At 48.4% G+C, this 20,163-nt stretch overlaps 2 protein-coding genes across 2 annotated transcripts; one reads left to right on the top strand and one right to left on the bottom strand.

Moving 5' to 3' along the window:
- The first annotated feature begins 7,187 nt into the window (after positions 1–7,187).
- Positions 7,188–10,431, top strand: LOC123137725 (transmembrane protein 208). The gene is made up of 5 exons (XM_044557568.1): positions 7,188–7,371; positions 7,951–8,150; positions 8,501–8,585; positions 9,915–9,983; positions 10,071–10,431. Exons 1-5 carry the CDS (start codon positions 7,288–7,290, stop codon positions 10,161–10,163), a joined length of 531 nt encoding a protein of 176 aa, XP_044413503.1. The 5' UTR covers positions 7,188–7,287; the 3' UTR covers positions 10,164–10,431.
- Positions 10,432–10,634: 203 nt separating this feature from the next.
- Positions 10,635–12,629, bottom strand: LOC123137724 (purine-uracil permease NCS1). The gene has a single exon (XM_044557566.1). The coding sequence runs from the start codon at positions 12,563–12,565 to the stop codon at positions 10,943–10,945; it is 1,623 nt and encodes a 540-aa protein (XP_044413501.1). The 5' UTR covers positions 12,566–12,629; the 3' UTR covers positions 10,635–10,942.
- Between the last annotated feature and the right edge of the window lie 7,534 nt (positions 12,630–20,163).

Raw genomic sequence — 20,163 nt, 5'->3', positions numbered from 1 at the left:
GCTGGCGAGATTCATCCTCGTCTTCGCTCTGAGGTCCCTTCCCCCTGTGTTCGGCGGTGAGCTTGCCGGCCTGCTTGAAGACCCAACAACTGCGGTTGGTATGGTTTGCAGGTTTAGCGGGGGTGCCATGGATCTGGCAGGACCTGTCTAATATTTTGTCCAGGATAGATGGACCATCTTTGTTGCCTTTAAATGGCTTCTTCCGTTGACCGGGTCTGGGGCCACTGAATCCGACGTTTATCGCTGTATCATCTGGGCTTCCGGTATTATTTCGACGTTTGTTTTTGTTACGTCGTGGCTTTCCATTGTCATCGCTGACTTCGGATGTGCCAGGTTGCTGGTGCTGCTACGGGCTAACTAGCTATCCACGCCCGCGCAAAAACGGGTCATGAGTGTAGTTAGGTCTGCCATCATCCTTGGTTTTTCCTGGCCGAGGTGTCTAGCTAGCCATTCATCCCGGACAATGTGCTTGAAGGCTGCTAAGGCTTCGGCGTCCGGGCAATCAACAATTTGGTTCTTCTTAGTGAGAAACCGATTCCAAAGCTTACGGGTTGATTCCCCGGGTTGTTGGATTATGTGACTTAGATCGTCAGCATCCAGGGGCCGGGCATAGGTCCCTTGAAAATTGGCCCGAAAAGCATCCTCAAGTTCTTCCCAACTTCCAATGGAATTTTCTGGCAGGCTTTTCAGCCAGTGCCGAGCTGGTCCTTTCAGCTTGAGGGGTAAGTATTTGATGGCGTGGAGATCATCTCCGCGAGCCATGTGGATGTGAAGAATAAAGTCTGCTATCGAGACCGCAGGATCCGTCGTTCCATCATATGCCTCGATGTTTATGGGTTTAAACCCTTCTGGAAATTCATGATCCAGCACCTCAATGGTGAAGCATAGGGGGTGTGCGGCACCCCTATATTTGGCTGTGTCGTGGTGTGGGTTCAATGGTTGTAATGTTTGGTATCGGCTCCGAACTAGTATATGACTGGCATATTTGGCTTGATAACCACAGTCCCGTGTGGGGGCACGGTCCCTTGATCCGTAGATGGATCTGGCCTTGCCAGCCTTTTTGTCCAGGTCCTCACGTAGATCGTGTTTCTAGTCCTGAGCCACGGCCTTCCTTCCTTTATGGGCAGGGGGTGCAGGCTTGTATACGGCATTGCTAGTCACTCTGTCTCGTCCACGAGGTGGTCGGTCCGGCTTGTCGGCAGTATTGTTCTTCGGCGTATAGGTGCAATAGCCTCGTTGTCAAATTCAGGCAGCAGTTTACGCTTAGGATAGCCCTTTGTTTGCCGATTACAGCCATATTTTTTCCTCAGCATCTAGCACTTCGTTCCATCTGTCATTGAGCGTATCCTGTGAGGCTTTGAGCCGCTGCTTCTGCTTCTTCACGCTCCTTGCGGTGGCGATAAGCCTTCGATGGAGGCGTTCTTGTTCTAAGGGTTCTTTTGGGACGACGAATTCGCCGTCGCCCAGGCTGACCTCCTCTTTGGAGACAAGTTGATAATTGCTATCTTCGGTATCGCTGTGGTCATACAATAGCCCCGGACTGTGTTCGCCGTCCTCTCGCTCGTCCTGCTCCATCGCTGGATCTGCGGGGTCCTCAGTTTGGTCCGGATTATCACCATCGTTAGTGACAATGTTGTTATCTTTCCCTTTGCCGGATCGAGATCGGCGCTTCTGACGCCGACGCTTGGGAGGTTCATTGACAGTCTTATCATTATCGCCGCCGTCCTCCTTCTCTTTAAGTGTGTCCACCATATATATATATCGTATGAGGATGTAGCTGTCCACCACCCTACGAGCGGTGGTTTTTGTGCCTGCTCCTCTCCGGCATCGTTGTCCATACCGTCGATGTCTTCGGAGCCGTAATCGAGCGTGTCGGTTAAGTCTTCGACAGTGGCTATGAAGTGGGTGGTGGGTGGGAAGCAAAATTATCTGTCATCAACTTCCAACTCAAGCCGGATATAGTTCGGCTGAGAGTCCCTGTCAAGGAGAGGGTTTTTAATGAGTTTAGCACATATCTTAAAGGTGAGTGCCAGAAGATATCCGCGGAGCTGAACTCAACGATCGGCGCCTGATCAGATTTGACAGGCGCAGATGCATGCGGTTCAAAACCTATGGCCGGAGACGAATCCGAGGTTCCGGTGACACGGGCCCCGCTCGAGGTTGGATCTATGTGTGTCTCTAACGCCGCCGAGTCTGCGGCTTCCATGGTGGGGTTGAGCTTCTCGTCCTCGGATGATGCAGTCTGCTCTGGATCTAGGGCTAGAGCAGTTACAAGCGCTATCTCCTGGGCACAGTCCGATGACAGATTTAGGTCATGTTCATCGTGGTGGCAGGGAGCGGCCGTCATAGGCTCAAATCCTTCAAAGATCAAGTCTCCGCGGATATCGGCCACGTAATTCAAGCTTCCAAATCTGACCTGATGGCCAAGGACGTAGCTGTCGATCTGCTCTAGATGGCCAAGCGAGTTGGCCCGCAGTGCGAAGCCGCCGAATACGAAGATCTGTCTGGGGAGGAAAATCTCCCCCTGGACTATATTGTTGTAGATGATTGATGGAGCCATCAAATCTTTTGGTGACGACGCAGCGGAACTCTCAATGAAAGCACCAATGTCGGTGTCAAAACCGGCGGATCTCGGGTAGGGGGTCCCGAACCGTGCATCTAAGGCTGATGGTAACAGGAGGCGGGGGACACGATGTTTACCCAGGTTTGGGCCCTTTCTATGGAGGTAATACCCTACTTCATGCTTGATTGATCTTGATGAATATGAGTATTACAAGAGTTGATCTACCACGAGATTGTAATGGCTAAAACCCTAGAAGTGTAGCATGTATGATTATGATTCTCCCCTACAGACTAAACCCTCCGGTTTACATAGACACCGGAGGGGGCTAGGGTTGTACAAAGTCGGTTACATAGAAAGGAATCTGCATATCCGAACGCCAGCTTGCCTTCCACGCCAAGGAGAGTCCCTTCCGGACACGGGACAAAGTCTTTTGTCTTGTATCTTCATAGCCCATCAGTCCAGCCCATGTCACATAGTCCGGATAGCCGAGGACCCCTTAATCCAGGACTCCCTCACTCTTGCTTTAGAAGTTAGCATTCCTGAGTGGTATGCTTGGCAAAATTAAATTTCCCTCCTCGTCTTTCTTCGTATGAATCTGGCAGGGTTGACCGAGGATGTCACTCTTCGGAGCGGCTTGCTTTTTCCCCTTCCAGTCCTTTTTCTGCTTCCGTGAGCCTTTGACTTTGCCTTAGCCGGCAGAGCCGCAGCCTCAGCACTCCCTCCAGCTTCATCCATCCACTTGTGCTTCTTGCCCTTATTGTCCGACTAACGGGCGTCGCCAGCTCGGCTTTTGCCGCTTCTCAGTCGGTCTTCCTCTTCACTGTTGGCATACCGATTGGCTATCTCCATAGCTCGACTGAGAGTCGGGGTCTTAGTTCGGCCGAACTTCATGTTCAGCTCATGGTATCTGACTCCAGACTTGAAGGCACGGATCGCCTGGTTCTCGGTGACGTTCTCCATTGTATTGTGCAATGATGGTCCACCACTGAATGAACTCACGGAGAGTCTCTTATGCCTCTGTACGCAGTGCTGCAACTTGGTCAGACCACCTGGTCCCTTGTAAGTGCCTTCAAAAGTTTTGACGAACACTCTCGCCAAATCATCCCAACAGAATATGCTACCTGGTGGAGTTGTGTCAGCCAAGCCCGAGCGGAGCCCTCGAGCATCAGCGGCAGGTGCTTCATGGCCACGTTGTCATTACCGCCGCCAATCTGAACTGCCACCCGGTAATCTTCCAGCCAGATCTCTGGCTTGGACTCGCCGGTGAACTTGCTGATCCCCGTGGCCAACTTGAAGTTGCTGGGAATCTCTGTTGCCAGTATATAACGGCTGAAGCACTCGGGAACCGATGGTACGAACCACTTGGAACATCAGGATCTTGGCCTTCTTGCAAGGCCCTACCCCCGTCGACCAGATTCTGAGCGAGAACGGGTCTCGCATTGAACTGCGGGTCTCGGGTGTCTCTCGTGTGACTTAGCCTATGATTGCCGCCGTGTGTCCGTCTGTCGTTGTAGAGCTGGCGCCCGTACGTGCCATCTCGCGGTGGAGGCATCAGTGCATGATCGTAGTCGTCGTGATGACGGGGCGATGCAACTCGATCGCGCCTCCGATCTTCGTAGTGATCTCTTGAGGAGGATGTGGCCCGACGCCTACCGGAGTCGAGTGGGCTGTGAGCCGACTGAATGGTCTCCGCACACATTGATGCGCTATGGATACGATCTCTAGATTGGGACACCGCTGCATTCTGTGATAGTGTCGTCTTCAGGAGCACCTGGATCTGCTGAATCCCTTCCCCGGCCACGGAACCGGGGGGCTGGATGGAACCCGCGATCCAAGTAACGGCTGCCAGATTTTGTAACGGTGTACTGAGGACTTGATACTTACGAGGCTAGTTACTCGAGAAGAGCCGACGCTTGTGCCGACTGGAACCGGATTGACGGCGCTCACGTTCGTCCAGCTCCCGCCGAAGTCATTCGAGGCGATAGCGCTAGGCCAAGGTGGCCAGGCGAGTCGACTCCATAGCCAATGCCTCGGGGGTCGTCCCGGTGATGTGGGTGTTCAGGAGTTGTTTGTTCCTGCGACAAAGCTCGTCTCGCTTCTCCCGGGTGAGAGCTTGGGGTACGTACAGCTCGTGGCCCGGGGCACCGCCGTTAGTGTTGTCATGTGACGCACCCACACGGCCGTCCCGGCCATCCGTGTGCCCTGGGAGTGCGCGTTGCTCGGAGTTGTTCGCCATGAGAATTTCGGCGGTCGACTCGATACTTTCGCACTCGGACTCCTCAGGGGAATCGCGGAGTGACCCGTTGGAGAGGTCGAGGGAGGGCTCGCGGCCTGGGTAGCCACGGCGTGCTTGATCCAGCACTACAGCCGCGAGCGCCCGGAACGCTTGCGGCAGCGTGCGATGGTAGGGTGGGCGGCCACTCGGTATGGAGCTGAGGGCTGCCGGAGAAGGAATCTGTAGGATGATGCGTAGAAATGCGCCGCGCCGCGAACGGGCAGTGGCTCCACATCCAGAGGGGCCTCGCAAAGCCACGCTGGGTCGTCGGCGATGAAGGAGAGTGCCCTGAAACGGATTTAGCCGCCGACTGACATGATGATGAAGAATTCCACCTACACCGTGAGACTTTGCTAGATGCCTAGCCCCACCATGGGCGCCAACTGTCGGGGTTACAATCCTGACAATGAGTACTGGGGGTACGAATAAGGGGCCGAACCTAGCTACGGTGCAGGTGTAACACTCGGTGTTTGACGAGTTTAGTCCCCTCTCAGTGGAGGTAAAAGCCCTATGTCTCGTGCCCTAAGGCTTGCTTTGATTTGATAGGTATGGTTACCAAGGTTGCTCGTGCTCGGTTATGGAGGGGATGCGGCTTATATAGAGTGCGCCACAGCCCCACATCCTCCATGTCGCTTAGGCATTAAATGACACTGAATGTGTCAGTTACAGGTGTAATGAACCTCTACTACGGCAGTTACAGGTAACGGTAGCCACGACTCTGTTTAATAGATGACTTAGGATTCCTCGACCGTTGCAGCTCCCACGTCACCCGCTTGCCTCCTTGGTCCGAGTGGTGGTTCGTCAGCCGAGTGGCGGGTGGTCGTCCTAGTGCCGGCGAGCCGTCCGAATGGACTTCTTGATGTATGCATAGTTGCATACGAATGCCGACATAGTCCAGGGACCTACCCAAGGTGGTGATGGGCCCCATGTGGGCCTCAAATGATGGGTCCTTGACCCTATCTATAATAGGTGACTTCATCAAGGGACAAAGCTCAGGCGGAGGTAGGGTGGTGCAGGGAGGAGGTCGGTGGTGTCTTGCCACGAGAGCGATGGGGGCGTAGGCCACTTGGGATTTTTTTACCAACTCAGCATGCAATGCCACATCAGCATGATCAGTCAGTACTCAGTACGGTTAAAGACAAAACCACCTCAAATTATGTCCAAAACCTCTCTGGGAAATATTTATTCGGTTTTACATACCTGAGGGGGTTGAATAACCGGTTTTGGGAACATCCAAAGTGTAGGCAGGATTACAATCGGATGAAACCAAGTCAGATAGTAGTAGCCTATGGACAGCTCCAACATTTGATTTTGGACGCCGATATCCACCACACTTGTGGTATATTCGACATGCGCCCACATACCGTGTATGATGTGAGCAAGAGGCAGCCCACACGGACTGTGTGTGGACGGACATTAGAATTGCCCACATGTGTGGGCGCGGCTACTTCGTGCCACACGCCCAACAAGTACTAGTCATCTTCACCCTGCGCGTGTGGCACGAAGCAAAAATGCCTGCACGTCTTGGCGCAGCTACGTTAGGTACCCCGCGGGATGACGATTTAGTTGCCATCCTGATTGGCAGATGCAGTTATCCGGGATGACAAGTGTAGTTGTAAAGGCATAACAACTTTATTTGTTTTGGTTAACTATAGTTGCCATGTCTAATTTATGGTAGTTGTCACGTGTAATCAAACCGTAATTGCCGTGTGTGATTAACTACTTGCCATATATGGTCAAACAATAGTTGCCATGTGTGTTTACCTAGTTGCCACGTGTGGTCCAACCATAGCTGACATGTATTGTTAATCACAGTTGCCATGTGTGTTTATCTGGTTGCCACGTACGCGCAACTGCAGTTGCCGTCTAGCAAAGAATCACAGTTGCCATGTGTGTTTACCTAGTTGTCACGTTCGCGTAACTGCAGTTGCCATCCACAACATAGGAGTGTCGTGTTGGCGAAAAGCAGGTGGTGCCTGTGTGGGCAGAAACTAGTTCGCCCACACAGCGCAGCTGGCAAACAGTGTGGTGCGGGCGTGTGGGCAAACTCTCCAACGCCCACACACCAACCCCGTCCTACGTGGCACACCAAATCCATCTTTTCATATCAAGATTCATGCAAAAGACAGTGAACGACGATTCAGGAGTGTAGGCGAGTTGGGGAACGCCCATACGTGTCCGCGTTAGCGTTTCCGTTGATTTTTTTTTTGAGGGTCGTTTCCATTGATTTTGATCCGATTGGCCACATCTTGGGGAAAAACTATACTCTACTGTATATGGTACTGGGCCGAAAAGCCCAGGTGGATCCAAGCCCGGTTAGAGTCAGCCCAGTTCCCTAATATTATTGTTGTTAATATCGAAGATTGACTCGACAGAGAAATTACACACCGGAAGAGAGAAACCCAACGACGACGAGGGAGAGAAGGAAAGGATCTCGTGCAGCTCGGCCATGGCGAACCAGGGATCCAAGAAGATTGTGGAGAGGAACAGGAAGCGCATGGATCTCCTCTGGCGCATAATCCTCGTGTCCAACGTGAGCGGCCCCCTTCGATTCTCCCTTCCGCCCCCCTCAGATCCGTGAATTACTTGGGACTTTCGTAGATCGTTGCTGCTCGATACTTTGTATTTGACGGAGTTCGACTGATTTTGAGCTTGCCGTAGTGATTCCGGTGAAGCCTACTTAGGACCAGATTAGCTCATCTGGCCTGGAGCAATCGTCTGTACTCTGTAGTCTGCACACTGGAGTAGTAGTCCGTGTCCATTCCGTCTCTTTTTCGAAGGCGTAGAATTGAACCTTGCATGCCAGTATGTGGTGTTGGGAAGTAAAAATCCAGTAGGAGGGAGGAGCGCTCTGCTGAGAGATGGCTTAATTTTATTCAAGGAATCTCCTGCGCTGCCTTGTTTAGTTTTGTTTAATGGCCTGCCGAGACTTTGTAGCGTCCTTCTGTGAATTACATTTGTTGAACCACATGTAAGAGCTACAAGGTGTATTTCTGGATGTATACCATCATCTAATCTAGTTATATAATTTTACTAACTATCTGACAGATTTAGCCATTTTGAGTTCGAGGACTAGTTCATCTGTTCATGTGTAACTTTTGCTTCTTTGCAGGTTATTTACATAGTAGTGAGGATGGCTGTAATGTACTCTTCTTTCACCTGGAAGCATTGGATTGGCCTCGTGGTGACATCTGCTGCATACTTTCTTTCATACAAGCAACTCTCTAGTATGACAAAGCCCGAATATTCTGACGCGGACAATCGTGAACTTCTGAGTTCGGGTTATGACTTGGCCACTGGTGGGCTTTCTGAGTAAGGAACTGCATGATGGTGTAATACTTAGCTTTTGATCATTGAACTTGATGACAAATCACTGATTAGAGGATTACATAGTCTATGGCTGTCTTTTTTTTTTGCGGGGATAGTCTATGGCTGTCAGCTTCCTTACAAATAATGTACAGTACCAACTTTAAATGTACATTGATAACTACTCCCTCCGTCCCACAATATAAGATCGTTTTTCAAGCTAACATAGTTGGAAAAAATGAGAAGTTGAGAAATTGCTATTTTTTCACTGGAGGATTATGTGAACTTGTATATGCGGTGCTTCTTTTATTTCCTATAACCCAGTTACAAACTGTTTTCTGTATCTTTTCCTGCAGATATATAGAGGATGTGATATACATCACAGCATTTGTGCAGCTTACGTCCATTATTTCTGGAAAATTTTGGTGGACATATCTGGTGGTAAGATATGCACGACCTGGGACTTCATACTGTATTCTTGTTTACCATAGCAATTCATTGCTGTCCTGCTAAAATCACCCTAAGGTTCCTTTTTCTTAATAAAGAGCATATTAAATATATGGTACAAAAGCCTGCTTATTGTGTAATCCCGACTCCAAAAATAAGGTGCACACGCTTTTCAAGATTCAAGTTTGGTGTGAATTTAACCAATAAAATGTGGGTTACATGTCATTATACCATTAAATTCGTATTTGAAAGAATTTTTCCAATGGCATAATTTTAAGTTACATGACTTGTATATTATTTGTCTAATTGATGGTCAAAGTTAAATCTCGAAAAGTATGCACACCCTCCTTTTGGAGTCGTAGGGAGCAGTATCTTACAAGATGGACCTTGGATGGAAATAATTTATCATTCTTGATCCTTTTCGTTAGACAGACGACAGCTATGTACTATTATTGTTGCGTATGACTTTAGCTTCCACTACTGGTTCATTCTTAGGATTGTTTTGTCAAGTTTGCAACTAGTGTTGCAATATATGGCAGCTGAACTGAAAGATTGTCACAACCCAGTCCAGTTAGAATTTGGTCCAACTGCAGCCCATTGTTGGCTGTATGCATGAGCACATATGCGATAATAGTCTCCATTGCTTAGTGAAGATAGAGCACCATCAATATATATTGCCAAGGGTTCCAAGGGAACTAACCATGTCGCATGATTTCTGAAAAATGCAAGTGGTTAGTTACGTAGTATGTGGCCGGCCCAAATAACGGGGCTGTCACAATGATCAATGTAAATTACCTTCACCTATCGGTACATGTTGCAAGTTTTGTTCTATATATATCTCGACACTTGCAGACAACTTACATCTCGGGGTAAAGCAGGCTTTAGTGTTTCTTCACTAAATAGACATCTGACTAGTTACTTCTATTATTTGTGCTTTCACGCAATTTTCCCAATCCACAACATTTCAATTTTTTAAAATCATGGGCACACTTCATGCTATAATTTATATATACTTGAATTGTTTTGTGCAAAAAATATGCATCCTGTATAAAGAAAACAGCAGTGCAGTTTGAATAGTCAATGCAGTAATGTGTTATCCAAATTTTACCACTCTGTTTTGAGTGGAATACATATGGGTCATATTTTTGCACCAAACTTGCAAGTGCTTTGTATAGCAACAGGGGAAAACTTTTTTGAGTGGAAAACCCATTTAGAATATAGTATCTACTCTGTTCTCAAGAGTTGTAGACACTACCAAGAGGGTTCCCCAATATTGTCAACTTCTGATTATATTGCTTATTATCTATACATTCCTATATGCAGATACCAGCTTTCGGTGGATACAAGATCTTTTTTCTGTTGAAAGGAACATTCTTCGGTGGTGGTTCAGAGGTAAAATAGACCACGTACCAATGTTAGCAATTGTTACCATTCAGGGTTATTGAAATGACACATAAGTATTGTACCTCCTGTTTTCAGGGTGAAGTCGAAGATGAGAAGTCTCGAAAGAAGAGGGAGAAAATGGAGAAAAAGGCATCTAGAGGGAAGATGGTGAAAACCAGGACCCGTTGATATGACACATACATACCCCATGCCTTGGAAGAGTAGGTTGGTTTTTCATATCATAGCTGTCCAACTAGAGTGCAAGCTGTTGGCGATTTTGCTAACATGAATGATATGATTCATGTATCATTTGATCCGACAGCTAGCACAAATGTCAACTAATCTTTAAGTTATGAATACCAGCATTGGTATTTGTATATTTTGTGACCCTTATGGTTATGTAAACCAACAATGAGGCATGGTAACCCAGACATCTTAGTGACACATTTGAGACTGATTTTCTTTTTCTTCTTCTTGGCTAGAGCATCTTGTCATTTCGCGGCTTCGAGCTTGTCTTTGTTACGAACTGCATATGTTGCCTTTGTGGTAGCTAGAAATTTCATTAGGAAGTGCTTCGCTTCCATTGCATACAAAGGAGTGGAAACACAACTTCTCTTGAACTAAATCGAGGCCTGATTCTCAGAGATACATTGCAGCACAGATAAGAATGATAATTCTGTTTTAAGTTTCTTATAATATACTACTCCCTCTGTTCACAAATATAGGATGTTTTGGATACTTCAATACGAACTACATACATCCGATTCGGAAAAAAGTTAGAACATCTTATATTTGTGAACGGAGGGAATACTTTGTAAGTTGCATGGGAGCTCTACTCGATTTCATTATGGGCAAGAACTGTAAATGTGTTATACACGCCTTCTTTTCTTCAGCGTGCCATTCAGAAACCCACTTTCAAAAGTATTTATTTCCAAATTCCAAAGGTTTTCTGCAAGCCCACTTCAGTATCAACTGCTTTGGTATTTCACTTCACCGCCTCTCCGGCGACAGAGCAGGCAGTAGACGGTGCCGGCGACGAAAAAGCTCACAAACCAGGCATTGTTATAGGCCGCGACGAGTGCACCGGAGACACTCGGCAGAACGCCAACCTTGTGAAGAAACCCCGGCACGATCGGCGCAACTCCGGCCGCCATCGCCACCATGGCGGCAACGTTGAAACCGCCCTGGAAATAGTAGGGGCTCTCCCTCTCCTCCGAGTAGAGCGCGTCGACGTCCAAGGCGGTGCGCCTCACAATGTAGTGGTCGGCGAGGATGACCCCTCCTATGGGTCCCATGAGCGCCGAGTAGCCGAGCAGCCAGGTGTAGACGAAGCTCTCGCTGGAGCTGAGCAGCCGCCATGGCTGGCAGGCGATGCCCAGCAACGCGGTGATGAGCGCCCCCTGCGAGAACGTGAACCTCCGTGGGCTCATACTGACGAACGCGTTCGCCGGCGCCACCACGTTGGCAGCGATGTTGGTCGTGATGGTCGCCAGGCTGATGCCGAAGATGGCGAGGACCGTCGTCGCCGGCCCGCCGATGCGCCCCAGGAGCTCGATTGGGTCGGAGATGATGTGGCCGAATATGGCCTCGGTGGAGGAGGTCACGGCGAGCCCCGCGAAGGTGAACATGCCCATGAACACCGGCAGCCCGGCCTGGCCGAGCACCTGGTCCGCTTGGCTGCGCGCGTACCGCGCGAAGTCCGGTATGTTGATGGCCACGGTCGCCCAGAAGCCAATGTTCGCCGTGAGCGCCGGGAAGAACACCTTCCAGAACTCGGCGCCCGTCAGCCGCGGCGGCAGCGAGAGGATGCGGCCGAAGCCGCCCGCGGACACGTATGCCCAGGTGAGCAGCGCGGAGGTGAGCACGATGAGCACCGGCGCCGAGTACCTCTCCAGCTTCCGGATGCCCTCCATGCCGTTCATGATGACGCCGAGCTGCGCGGCCCAGAAGGCCAGGAAGCACGCGAACTCGAGCGGCGCCGCGCCGAGGCCGGGCACCGGCGTGAGCAGCGGCTGGTACGTCTTGAGGGCTGACGGCAGGAGAAGGAACACGGCGCGTCCCCCGATCCAGGACTCGATGCCGAACCAGCCGCAGCCGACGAGGGCGCGGATGACTGCCGGTACGTGCGCCCCGCGGACGCCGAACGTGGCGCGCGCGAGCACCGGGAACGGCAGCCCGTGCGTGACCGCCGGCGCGGCCGTGAGCACGAGGCAGACGAGGACGACTAGGTTGGCGAAGGCGACCGTGGCGACGCCCTGGAGAGCGGACATGCCCAGGTCGACGAGGCTGCCGGCGAGGTAGTAGGACGGCACGCCGACCACGAGGCCGATCCAGAGGCTGGCCAGGTCCCAGGCCGTCATGGTGCGCTCCGAGAGCGGCGTCGGCGACAGGTCCGATTCGCTTCCCGAGAGCCTGGGTCTCGCCGGCAGCATCCGCGGGCGCGCGGCGAGCGTGAGGCTTGGTCCGCGAGGGGATAGAAGAGGCGGCCGCGGCGGTGACGCCTGCTGGGAGCTCGTCGACACGAGGCGGTGGCGAAAATGGTTGGGCTGGCGCACGGCGAGAGCTCTGGACATCGCCATGGACACGGCCATGGTCGTCGGAGGGGCAGGGGAAGGGGAAGGAGATGAGGGCAGAGAGAGCTCTTGACTTGTTGGAGCTTCGTTGGAGGCATGAAACGATAGGGGGGATCTTGTTGCTTGGCGGGTTGCACCACGGGTGACTGTGCAGCCGGGCCCGCAACCCTCGACAGCGAGATCAGATTCTGTTGGCGCTCGGCTGCCATGGTTCCTCGCAGTCCAAGAGTGAGCTGAACCGTCCGATGAGGAATGGACGGCAGTGGATTGATCAGGTGCACAATATTAAACACTTTTTAGATGCAGTGGAGGAAGTGATCGGGAAGGTGACGCCCGGGGATCTGGCGTGTTGGGAGATACAATTTGGTGTGATGGTGATTTGTTGGGTTGATGATGCTATAAGAAAGCCAGAACTCTGCAGTCCGTCATCTACAGCATGTTAGGGCCATGTGATGATAGGCCAGGCCAGTTTTAGTTTAGGAGCTGATCTCGTCCAAGCTGCCATCGACGCATAATTGGACGGAGCACTCAACTTGAGCATTGTTTATAGCGGAGGTAAAGTAGAGGTTATGACATGACCAACGACTATGAGTGTACCATATGAGTACGCAAGTCCATAACCAGTTAACCACGTTTCGTCGAAGTCGAATGATACAAACGAATGATTAGCTTTTCTTTGGGTAAAACTAAATAATTAACAGTGACCACTGATGGCCATTCAAGAAAAAAGGTGACCACTGATGCGGTGTGAGAGAGTTTTTTCGTAGGGGCAGTAAAAGCTTTTCCAACACGTAGGCTAATCAGTCAATCAGAAGTGATTGGTGTAAAAAATAAATCAACCAGAAGTGTTTTTTTTGGCATGGTAATACGTGTCTCATTCATATCATAAAGATCAAACTACAAGTCACGTTTGTTAGATCGGTGTTAGAGGTGTTCGGTGAAGCTTCGGGTTTAATGATCAATTACCAAAAGTCGATGGCTATCATGATCCATGGGGATAACAGCGACAGAGATCGGGTTGAGTCCCTTCTGCATTGCCAACTGGGCAACTTCCCGTGCAAATACCTCGGGCTTCAACTAGCCATTAGGCAGCTATCGAGGGCAGACTGACAGCCTATGATCGATCAATCTAAGAAATTCACCCTGGCTTGGCAAAGGGGGCTGTTGCATCGTCCAGGTCGTCTGGTGCTCGTTAATTACGTGATCGCGGCCAAACCTATTCACCATTTATGGTCAGGGAGGCTCCAGTTTGGGTGTTTGAAGAGACCGATCAATGGTTGCGCTCCTTCTTTTGGGCTGGCAAAGATAAAGTGAACGACGGTCAATGCCTTGTTGCTTGGAACTCAGTTTGCAAACCAACATGGCTAGGTGGTTTGGGTGTTCGCAATCTCTAGTTGCAAGGGTTGGCCCTGCGAGTTCGATGGGAGTGGCTAAGAAGGAAGGACCCTGATAGATTGTGGCAAGGTTTACCCATGGTTGTGGACAGAGAGGCTCGCGAGGTCTTTGACAGCATGGTGCATATCACGTTGGGGACGGGCAGCAAGGTCCTGTTTTGGAGAGATAGGTGGATTCATGGCTTTGCGGTTAAGGATATTGCGCCTTACATCCATGCTTTAGTGGACATGCGCACGATCGACCGCCGCACGGTCGAGGAAGGGTTAGTGGATGGGCGATGGTTGCTTGACATCAGCGGCGAGGTTAACTTTGGTGGCCACATGCAGCTTTTGCATCTCAACCTTGCGATCAGCACGATCGATCGTGACCCCACCAGAGATGATTCTTTCTCATGGTCGGCAGACCCGTCCGGTTCTTATACTGCCAAGTCCACCTATTTTCGGCTCTGCCAAGGTGCCGAGAAGTTGGGCTCTTTTGAAGTATAAAATCTTCGTGTGGTTGGCAGTGCAACACCGGATTTGGACGTCTGATAGAAGAGCAAGGCATGGCCTTCAGGATGCTCCGTCCTCTTGTTTCACGTGCCTTCAAGATGAGGACAATGCGGAACACATTCTCACACAGTGCGTATATGCCAGAGAAGTATGGTACTATATTTTCGAGCCGTTGAGCTTGCGGGGCAATATTCCTAGACCGGAGGAAACCTTACTAGATTGGTGGTTGACCACGAGGACTAACTTCAAGAAAGGTTTCAAGCGCGACCTCGACACAGTGATCATTGCGACCACCTAGGCTCTTTGGAAGCAACGCAACGCCAAAGTTTGTCACCGGATCAATCAGCAAAAGACTGCGTCAGACCTGGCCCTCGCCATCATTGCGGAGCTTAAAGAATGGAGATTCGCGGGATTGGATGGAGGAGGTTATGGCACGTTTTGTGAGAGTGTAGGCATAGGCTAGCTAGTGGGTGTGCGTTTCTCTTTGGAAGTTAACTTCCACCCTTGTACTTCTTGTAAATGATGCATGGTCTCTCCTTCAATAAAATTAAGGTACGCCTTTGGCGTACTCTCAAAAGAAAAACAAGTCATGTAAGGACCGACATGACAAAACTGAAAAGATAGCAGAACATCTCCAACCTTGACACCAACGCCCGTCACCTGCCTCCGGCACCACCATAGCATCCACCAAAGAAAAGAATGACAGATCACCTCCTCGCCCGAGCTCGACGCAGCTCTATCACTGATATGCAGCTTTGCGTACCTCTAAGGTGGCTCACCAAAAATGAATCCCTTGTCGTTGAACGAATCGGATCGGGGCAACATCCCGACACGCCATCGAACAACAGATCTGGCATCCCACCACGGCTAAGACGGCGAAGGAGGAAACCATACCTGCCATCCACAAACCACGAACCCAGCACACGTTCCGTCTTCCAGATGTCGTCGATGCAGACCACAATCTGCATCTGCTCCTTGACTACCTCCCAAGCTCCACGCCGACACTGGAGCGAACGTCGGCGCAACGACGGAGCCGGGGACACAGGTCCACCACGAGGATGTCACCGCCGCCACGTCATCCTTGCTTGAACAGACTGGTTTCCAAATCCATCCCCAACCATAGGACCGATGGCCTTGTCACGGAAGGATCCGAAGAATCTTTATTAAACACTGTCATTGTCGTCGTCGAAGCCAAGATGATGAACGACCTAAAAACCTAGACTATAAGAGAGTAAAAATGATCCACACGCGTGGATCTGGCAACCCCCCTCACCACCGACGATCGAGGTCGCCGGCGGAGGGGAGTCTGAAAGGAACGAGAAAAGGGGTGATTAGACCCTCAACAAGTAAAAGTGGCAATTTTATTGAAGTTCTTCAAGTTGAGATGGAGTTTTAGCACAAGTTTAAGCATTCACAATACTTTTCAAGCAAGCATGGCAAGAGTATGAGCAGCGGAGAGAGTAAAGCATGCAAATTTGCAAGAAAGTAAGGGATGGGATTGGAGTGTGCAAACGCAATTGAAGATACAGAGATTTTGGCGTGGTTCTGATAGGTGGTGCTATCGTATATCCACGTTGATGGAGACTTCAATCCACGAAGGGTAACGGTTGCACGAGTCCACGGAGGGCTCCACCCATGAAGGGTCCACGAAGAAGAAACCTTGTCTATCCCACCATGGCCATCGCCCAAGAAGGACTTGCCTCACTCGGGTAGATCTTCAGGAAGTAAGTGATCTCCTTGCCCTTACAAACTTCTTGGTTCAACTCCACAATCTCGTCGGAGGCTCCCAGGCGACACCTAACCAATCTAGGAGGCACCACTCTCCAAAAGGTAATAGATGGTGTGTTGATGATAAAGTCCTTGCTCTTGTGCTTAAAATGATAGTCTCCCCAACACTAAACTCTCTCTCACTGATTTGGATGTGGTGGAAAGAAGATTTGAGTGGAAAGCAACTTGGGGAAGGCTAGAAATCAAGATTCTTGTGGTTGGATTGAAATGTCTTGATCTCGACACATGAGTATGTGGTTCTCTCTTAGAAAATGAGTAGTGGAAGTGTAAGCACGTTCTGATGGCTCTCTCACAAATGGAGAAGGGGGTGGAGGGGTATATATAGCCTCCACACAAAATCCAACCGTTACTCACATTTGACCCAACTCGGTCAGACCGAATAGAAGAACTCGGTGAGACCGATTCAGTTCAAAATGTGAATGTTAGGATCTCTGTGAGACTGACTCAAACAACTCGGTGGGACATATGTGCTAGGGCTGGGGCAACACCTCATCTCAGTGAAGCCGATTGCGTTAACTCAGTGAGACTGATTTCAGCAAAGTGCAAACGGAGAGTTGGTCAAGCAAACTCGGCGGGACCGATTCCTCATTCGGTGAGACCAAAATTTTACAAAGGGAATCATAGGGTTTGGAGGGCCATCTCGGTGAGACATAGATCCATATCGGTGTGACCGAGGTGTTACGGTTTCTAGAAATGGCTATGTCAAATGAACTCGGTGGCGCCAGATAGAATATTTTGGTGCGGCCGAGTTTGACTTTGAGTTTTGGACATTTTTGGAAATTAGAAAGTGGTTGAGGGCTTTGGAGCAATATCACTAAGCACTTTGAGCAAGTAGACCATTAAGCAACACCTCATCCCCTTTTAATAGTATTGGCTTTCCTATGGACTCAATGTGATCTTGGATCACTAAAATAGAAATGAAGAATCTTGAGCTTCTGCCAATATGTGCCCTTAGCATTTTGAAGGGGTTCCACATCCTCTTGTCCTTGCCATGCCATTGTTGAACTTGTCTGAAATACACTAGGTAGAAGTATTAGTCCAACAAGAGATATGTTGACATTAATTACAAAAATCACCCACAGAGCACTTGTGCTTTCAATTTCCCCTTTTTGGTAATTGATGACAACATATGTCAAAGCTTTAGATTAAATATATACATGGTAACAAGTAAAGCTTTGGGAAAACATGTAACATGCATAGGCTCCCCCTACATGTATGCAATCATGTGAAGTTGGAATGTGAGAACATGTGAATGCATAAGCATGATAGAGCAAACAATGAGTTACATGCATCTTGGCTATATGCATTAGAGAAAATGATGTGGATAAGAAGTGCACCTCCATGTTCATGAATCCTTATTGCAAACAATATGTACATCAGCAAGAGATCATCATGCACGTGAGTGTGATGCATATACTTACCTTGTGGTCTTGAGCTGGCTTTGGAAGGAGTAGACTTGAGAAAACAGGGTTAGATAACACAAGAACACTCTAGGTAAAGCAATTTTAGGAAACCACAAGAGTACCAAGACTGGGATGACATATAATGGGTGAGTACTAAGTACTCCATTTAGATACTGACATGTCCCCAAAGATTTAAAGACATGCAATGAATTCCAAAGATTTTTCTCCCCTAGATATGGACTCTTTCTCCCCCTGAATCTGATATTGGATAATGGGAGAAGGTAGGGTGAGAGAAAATCAGAGCAAGAAAAAAGAACAAGAAATTGTACGGTCAACCAAAATTTAGAGCAACAAGAATATCAGGCAATAAGATCAAACATGTTGACATGTCTTTCCCCTCTTAAAAACATGTGACTTCTCTTCTCTTTTGTCAACAACATCTGTAGAAGAGCTTAGATGATAAGCTTTGATGGTCTCTCTCTCTCCCTTTGACATCAATTTCCAAGAAGGGCACTTCTGAAGCATGAGTCAAATAGTTGTGGTCCTTGAGAGTCACTATAAAGTAGTAGGTAGCCTGAGATGCTGATAGAGGATAAAATCATTGAGTGGAGCTGAAGAGAATAGGCAATAAAAAAATTGCAAAATATTTTCTCATAGTTGAAATCGGTGACGTCGATTTTTGTCCTTCGGTGACGCCAAAATGAAAGAGTCAGAGAAAGTCCAGATCGGTGAGACCGAATCAGTCCATGTCGGTTGAACCGATGAACTATTCACAAGGAGTCCTTATGTTTCGGTTGAGCTGATGGGTTTGGATCGGAGGGACCGAGTTCAACTTGGAGTAAAGATTTTGTCAATCTCAGCTCACTTGGCAAATTAAATCTCACAAAGATTTGCAAGGAATTAACAGAAAGATTTGTAATGAATTAAACACTGAAATTACGGAAATGAAAAAGAAACCTGGATGAAGTTTTTTTATAAAGGGAAACAAAATAGCAAGAACACAAAGTAAATGAGCAAATAAATACTAGAGAGTCACCTATGTTAGAGTATATTGACTGAGGAGTCAAGTGATAAGACTTGATCATAGGTCATACTCATCGTTTAAGCTCAAAATGGGAATACATTTTTCATTTAAGCATTTTGATGTATTCACGTCTCGGTGAGTTGCTTTGACTCATGACTTGGAGTAAAGCTTCTCTAAGATGGAATATCATACCTTGGGTTGTGGTGTTGATGTTGATCATGTAGTTGAACTTGTGTTGGATTCTCAAGGTTGATGTAGTCCATCAAGGGTTGGGAGCACCACTTGAAGTTGAAGTTCATCTTCCTACATGGGTTAGTCTTGCAAGGAAGAGCACTTGTGTATCCAAAATGACAATCATTAAACTTGATACCAAATGAAATTTGATATATTGAAATTGTCAAAGGATATGTTGAGTGAGTTCATGCTTCCTTGTATTCAACAACCATGTAGTAGGAACTTGGTGATGTAGAGATAGCTCAAAATGTGAGTGACTTGCAATCTCATGGATTTTGGGCTCATCCAAGTACCTACAAGGATTAGATAACATGTAAGGGTACAAGTATAGATCCAAGACATATGATTATCATCATAAGAGAAATATCAAGGATTAGTCATAAAAAGCTCATGCCTTGCATGTATCCAAATGGAGTTTCTACTCCAAGTTTGAGGCATCAATGATGTTCATTTCACCTCTCAAATGGCAAAATACTTTCTCATCATGCGGTTTGGTGAATATATCCGTCAATTGCTTATCAGTATGAACATGCTTAAGATTGATGTCTTCTTTAGCAACATGATCTCGTATGAAATGACGACGAACTTCAATATGCTTAGTTCAAGAATGTTGCACAGGAATGTGAGCAATCGTAATAGCACTTTCATTGTCACAAAGCAATGGAACATGTTTCACATGTATCCCATAATACTTAAGGATTTGGGTCTTCCAAAGTAATTGAGCACAACATGATCCGGCGGCAATGTATTCCGCTTCAGCGGCGGATAAAGATACCCAGTTTGTTTCTTGGAGGACCAAGACACAAGGGATCTACCAAGAAATTGACACGTACCAGAAGTGGACTTTCTATCAACCTTGTCACCGGCATAGTCCGAATCAGAGTAGCCAACATCAAAAGAGGACCTCTTAGGATACCAAATGCCAAATTTTGGTGTATGAATTAAGTATCACACTATCCTTTTCACAGCCTTAAGATGACACTCTTTGGGCCGCTTGATATCGTGCACACATGCACACACTTAGCATAATAACGGGACGGGAGGCACAAAGATATAACAATGAACCAATCGTAGAGTGGTAAAACTTTTGGTCAACCGGTTCGCCATCCTTAGTCAAGTCAAGATGTCCACTAGTACGCATAGGTGTTTTCATACCTTTGCTTTCTTGCATGTTGAACTTTTTGAAAATGTCGTTGGTATATTTTGTTTGAGAAACAAAGGTACCTTCCTTCGTTTGCTTGATTTACAAACCAAGGAAAAATTTGAGTTCACTCATCATAG

The sequence above is a fragment of the Triticum aestivum genome, chromosome 6B (genome assembly GCF_018294505.1).
Source record: "Triticum aestivum cultivar Chinese Spring chromosome 6B, IWGSC CS RefSeq v2.1, whole genome shotgun sequence".
Taxonomy (NCBI): Eukaryota; Viridiplantae; Streptophyta; class Magnoliopsida; order Poales; family Poaceae; genus Triticum; species Triticum aestivum.
Note: the sequence above shows the minus strand (reverse complement) of the source record. Positions and strands in the feature narration are given on the sequence as shown.

Bases quoted from the DNA above. Each gene is read 5' to 3' on its own strand.
- LOC123137725 (XM_044557568.1), top strand. From the start codon at position 7,288: ATGGCGAACCAGGGATCCAAGAAGATTGTGGAGAGGAACAGGAAGCGC. The intron at 7,372-7,950 runs GTGAGCGGCCCC...GCTTCTTTGCAG, and splicing joins GCATAATCCTCGTGTCCAAC to GTTATTTACATAGTAGTGAG. The intron at 8,586-9,914 runs GTAAGATATGCA...TCCTATATGCAG, and splicing joins TTTGGTGGACATATCTGGTG to ATACCAGCTTTCGGTGGATA.
- LOC123137724 (XM_044557566.1), bottom strand. From the start codon at position 12,565: ATGGCCGTGTCCATGGCGATGTCCAGAGCTCTCGCCGTGCGCCAGCCC.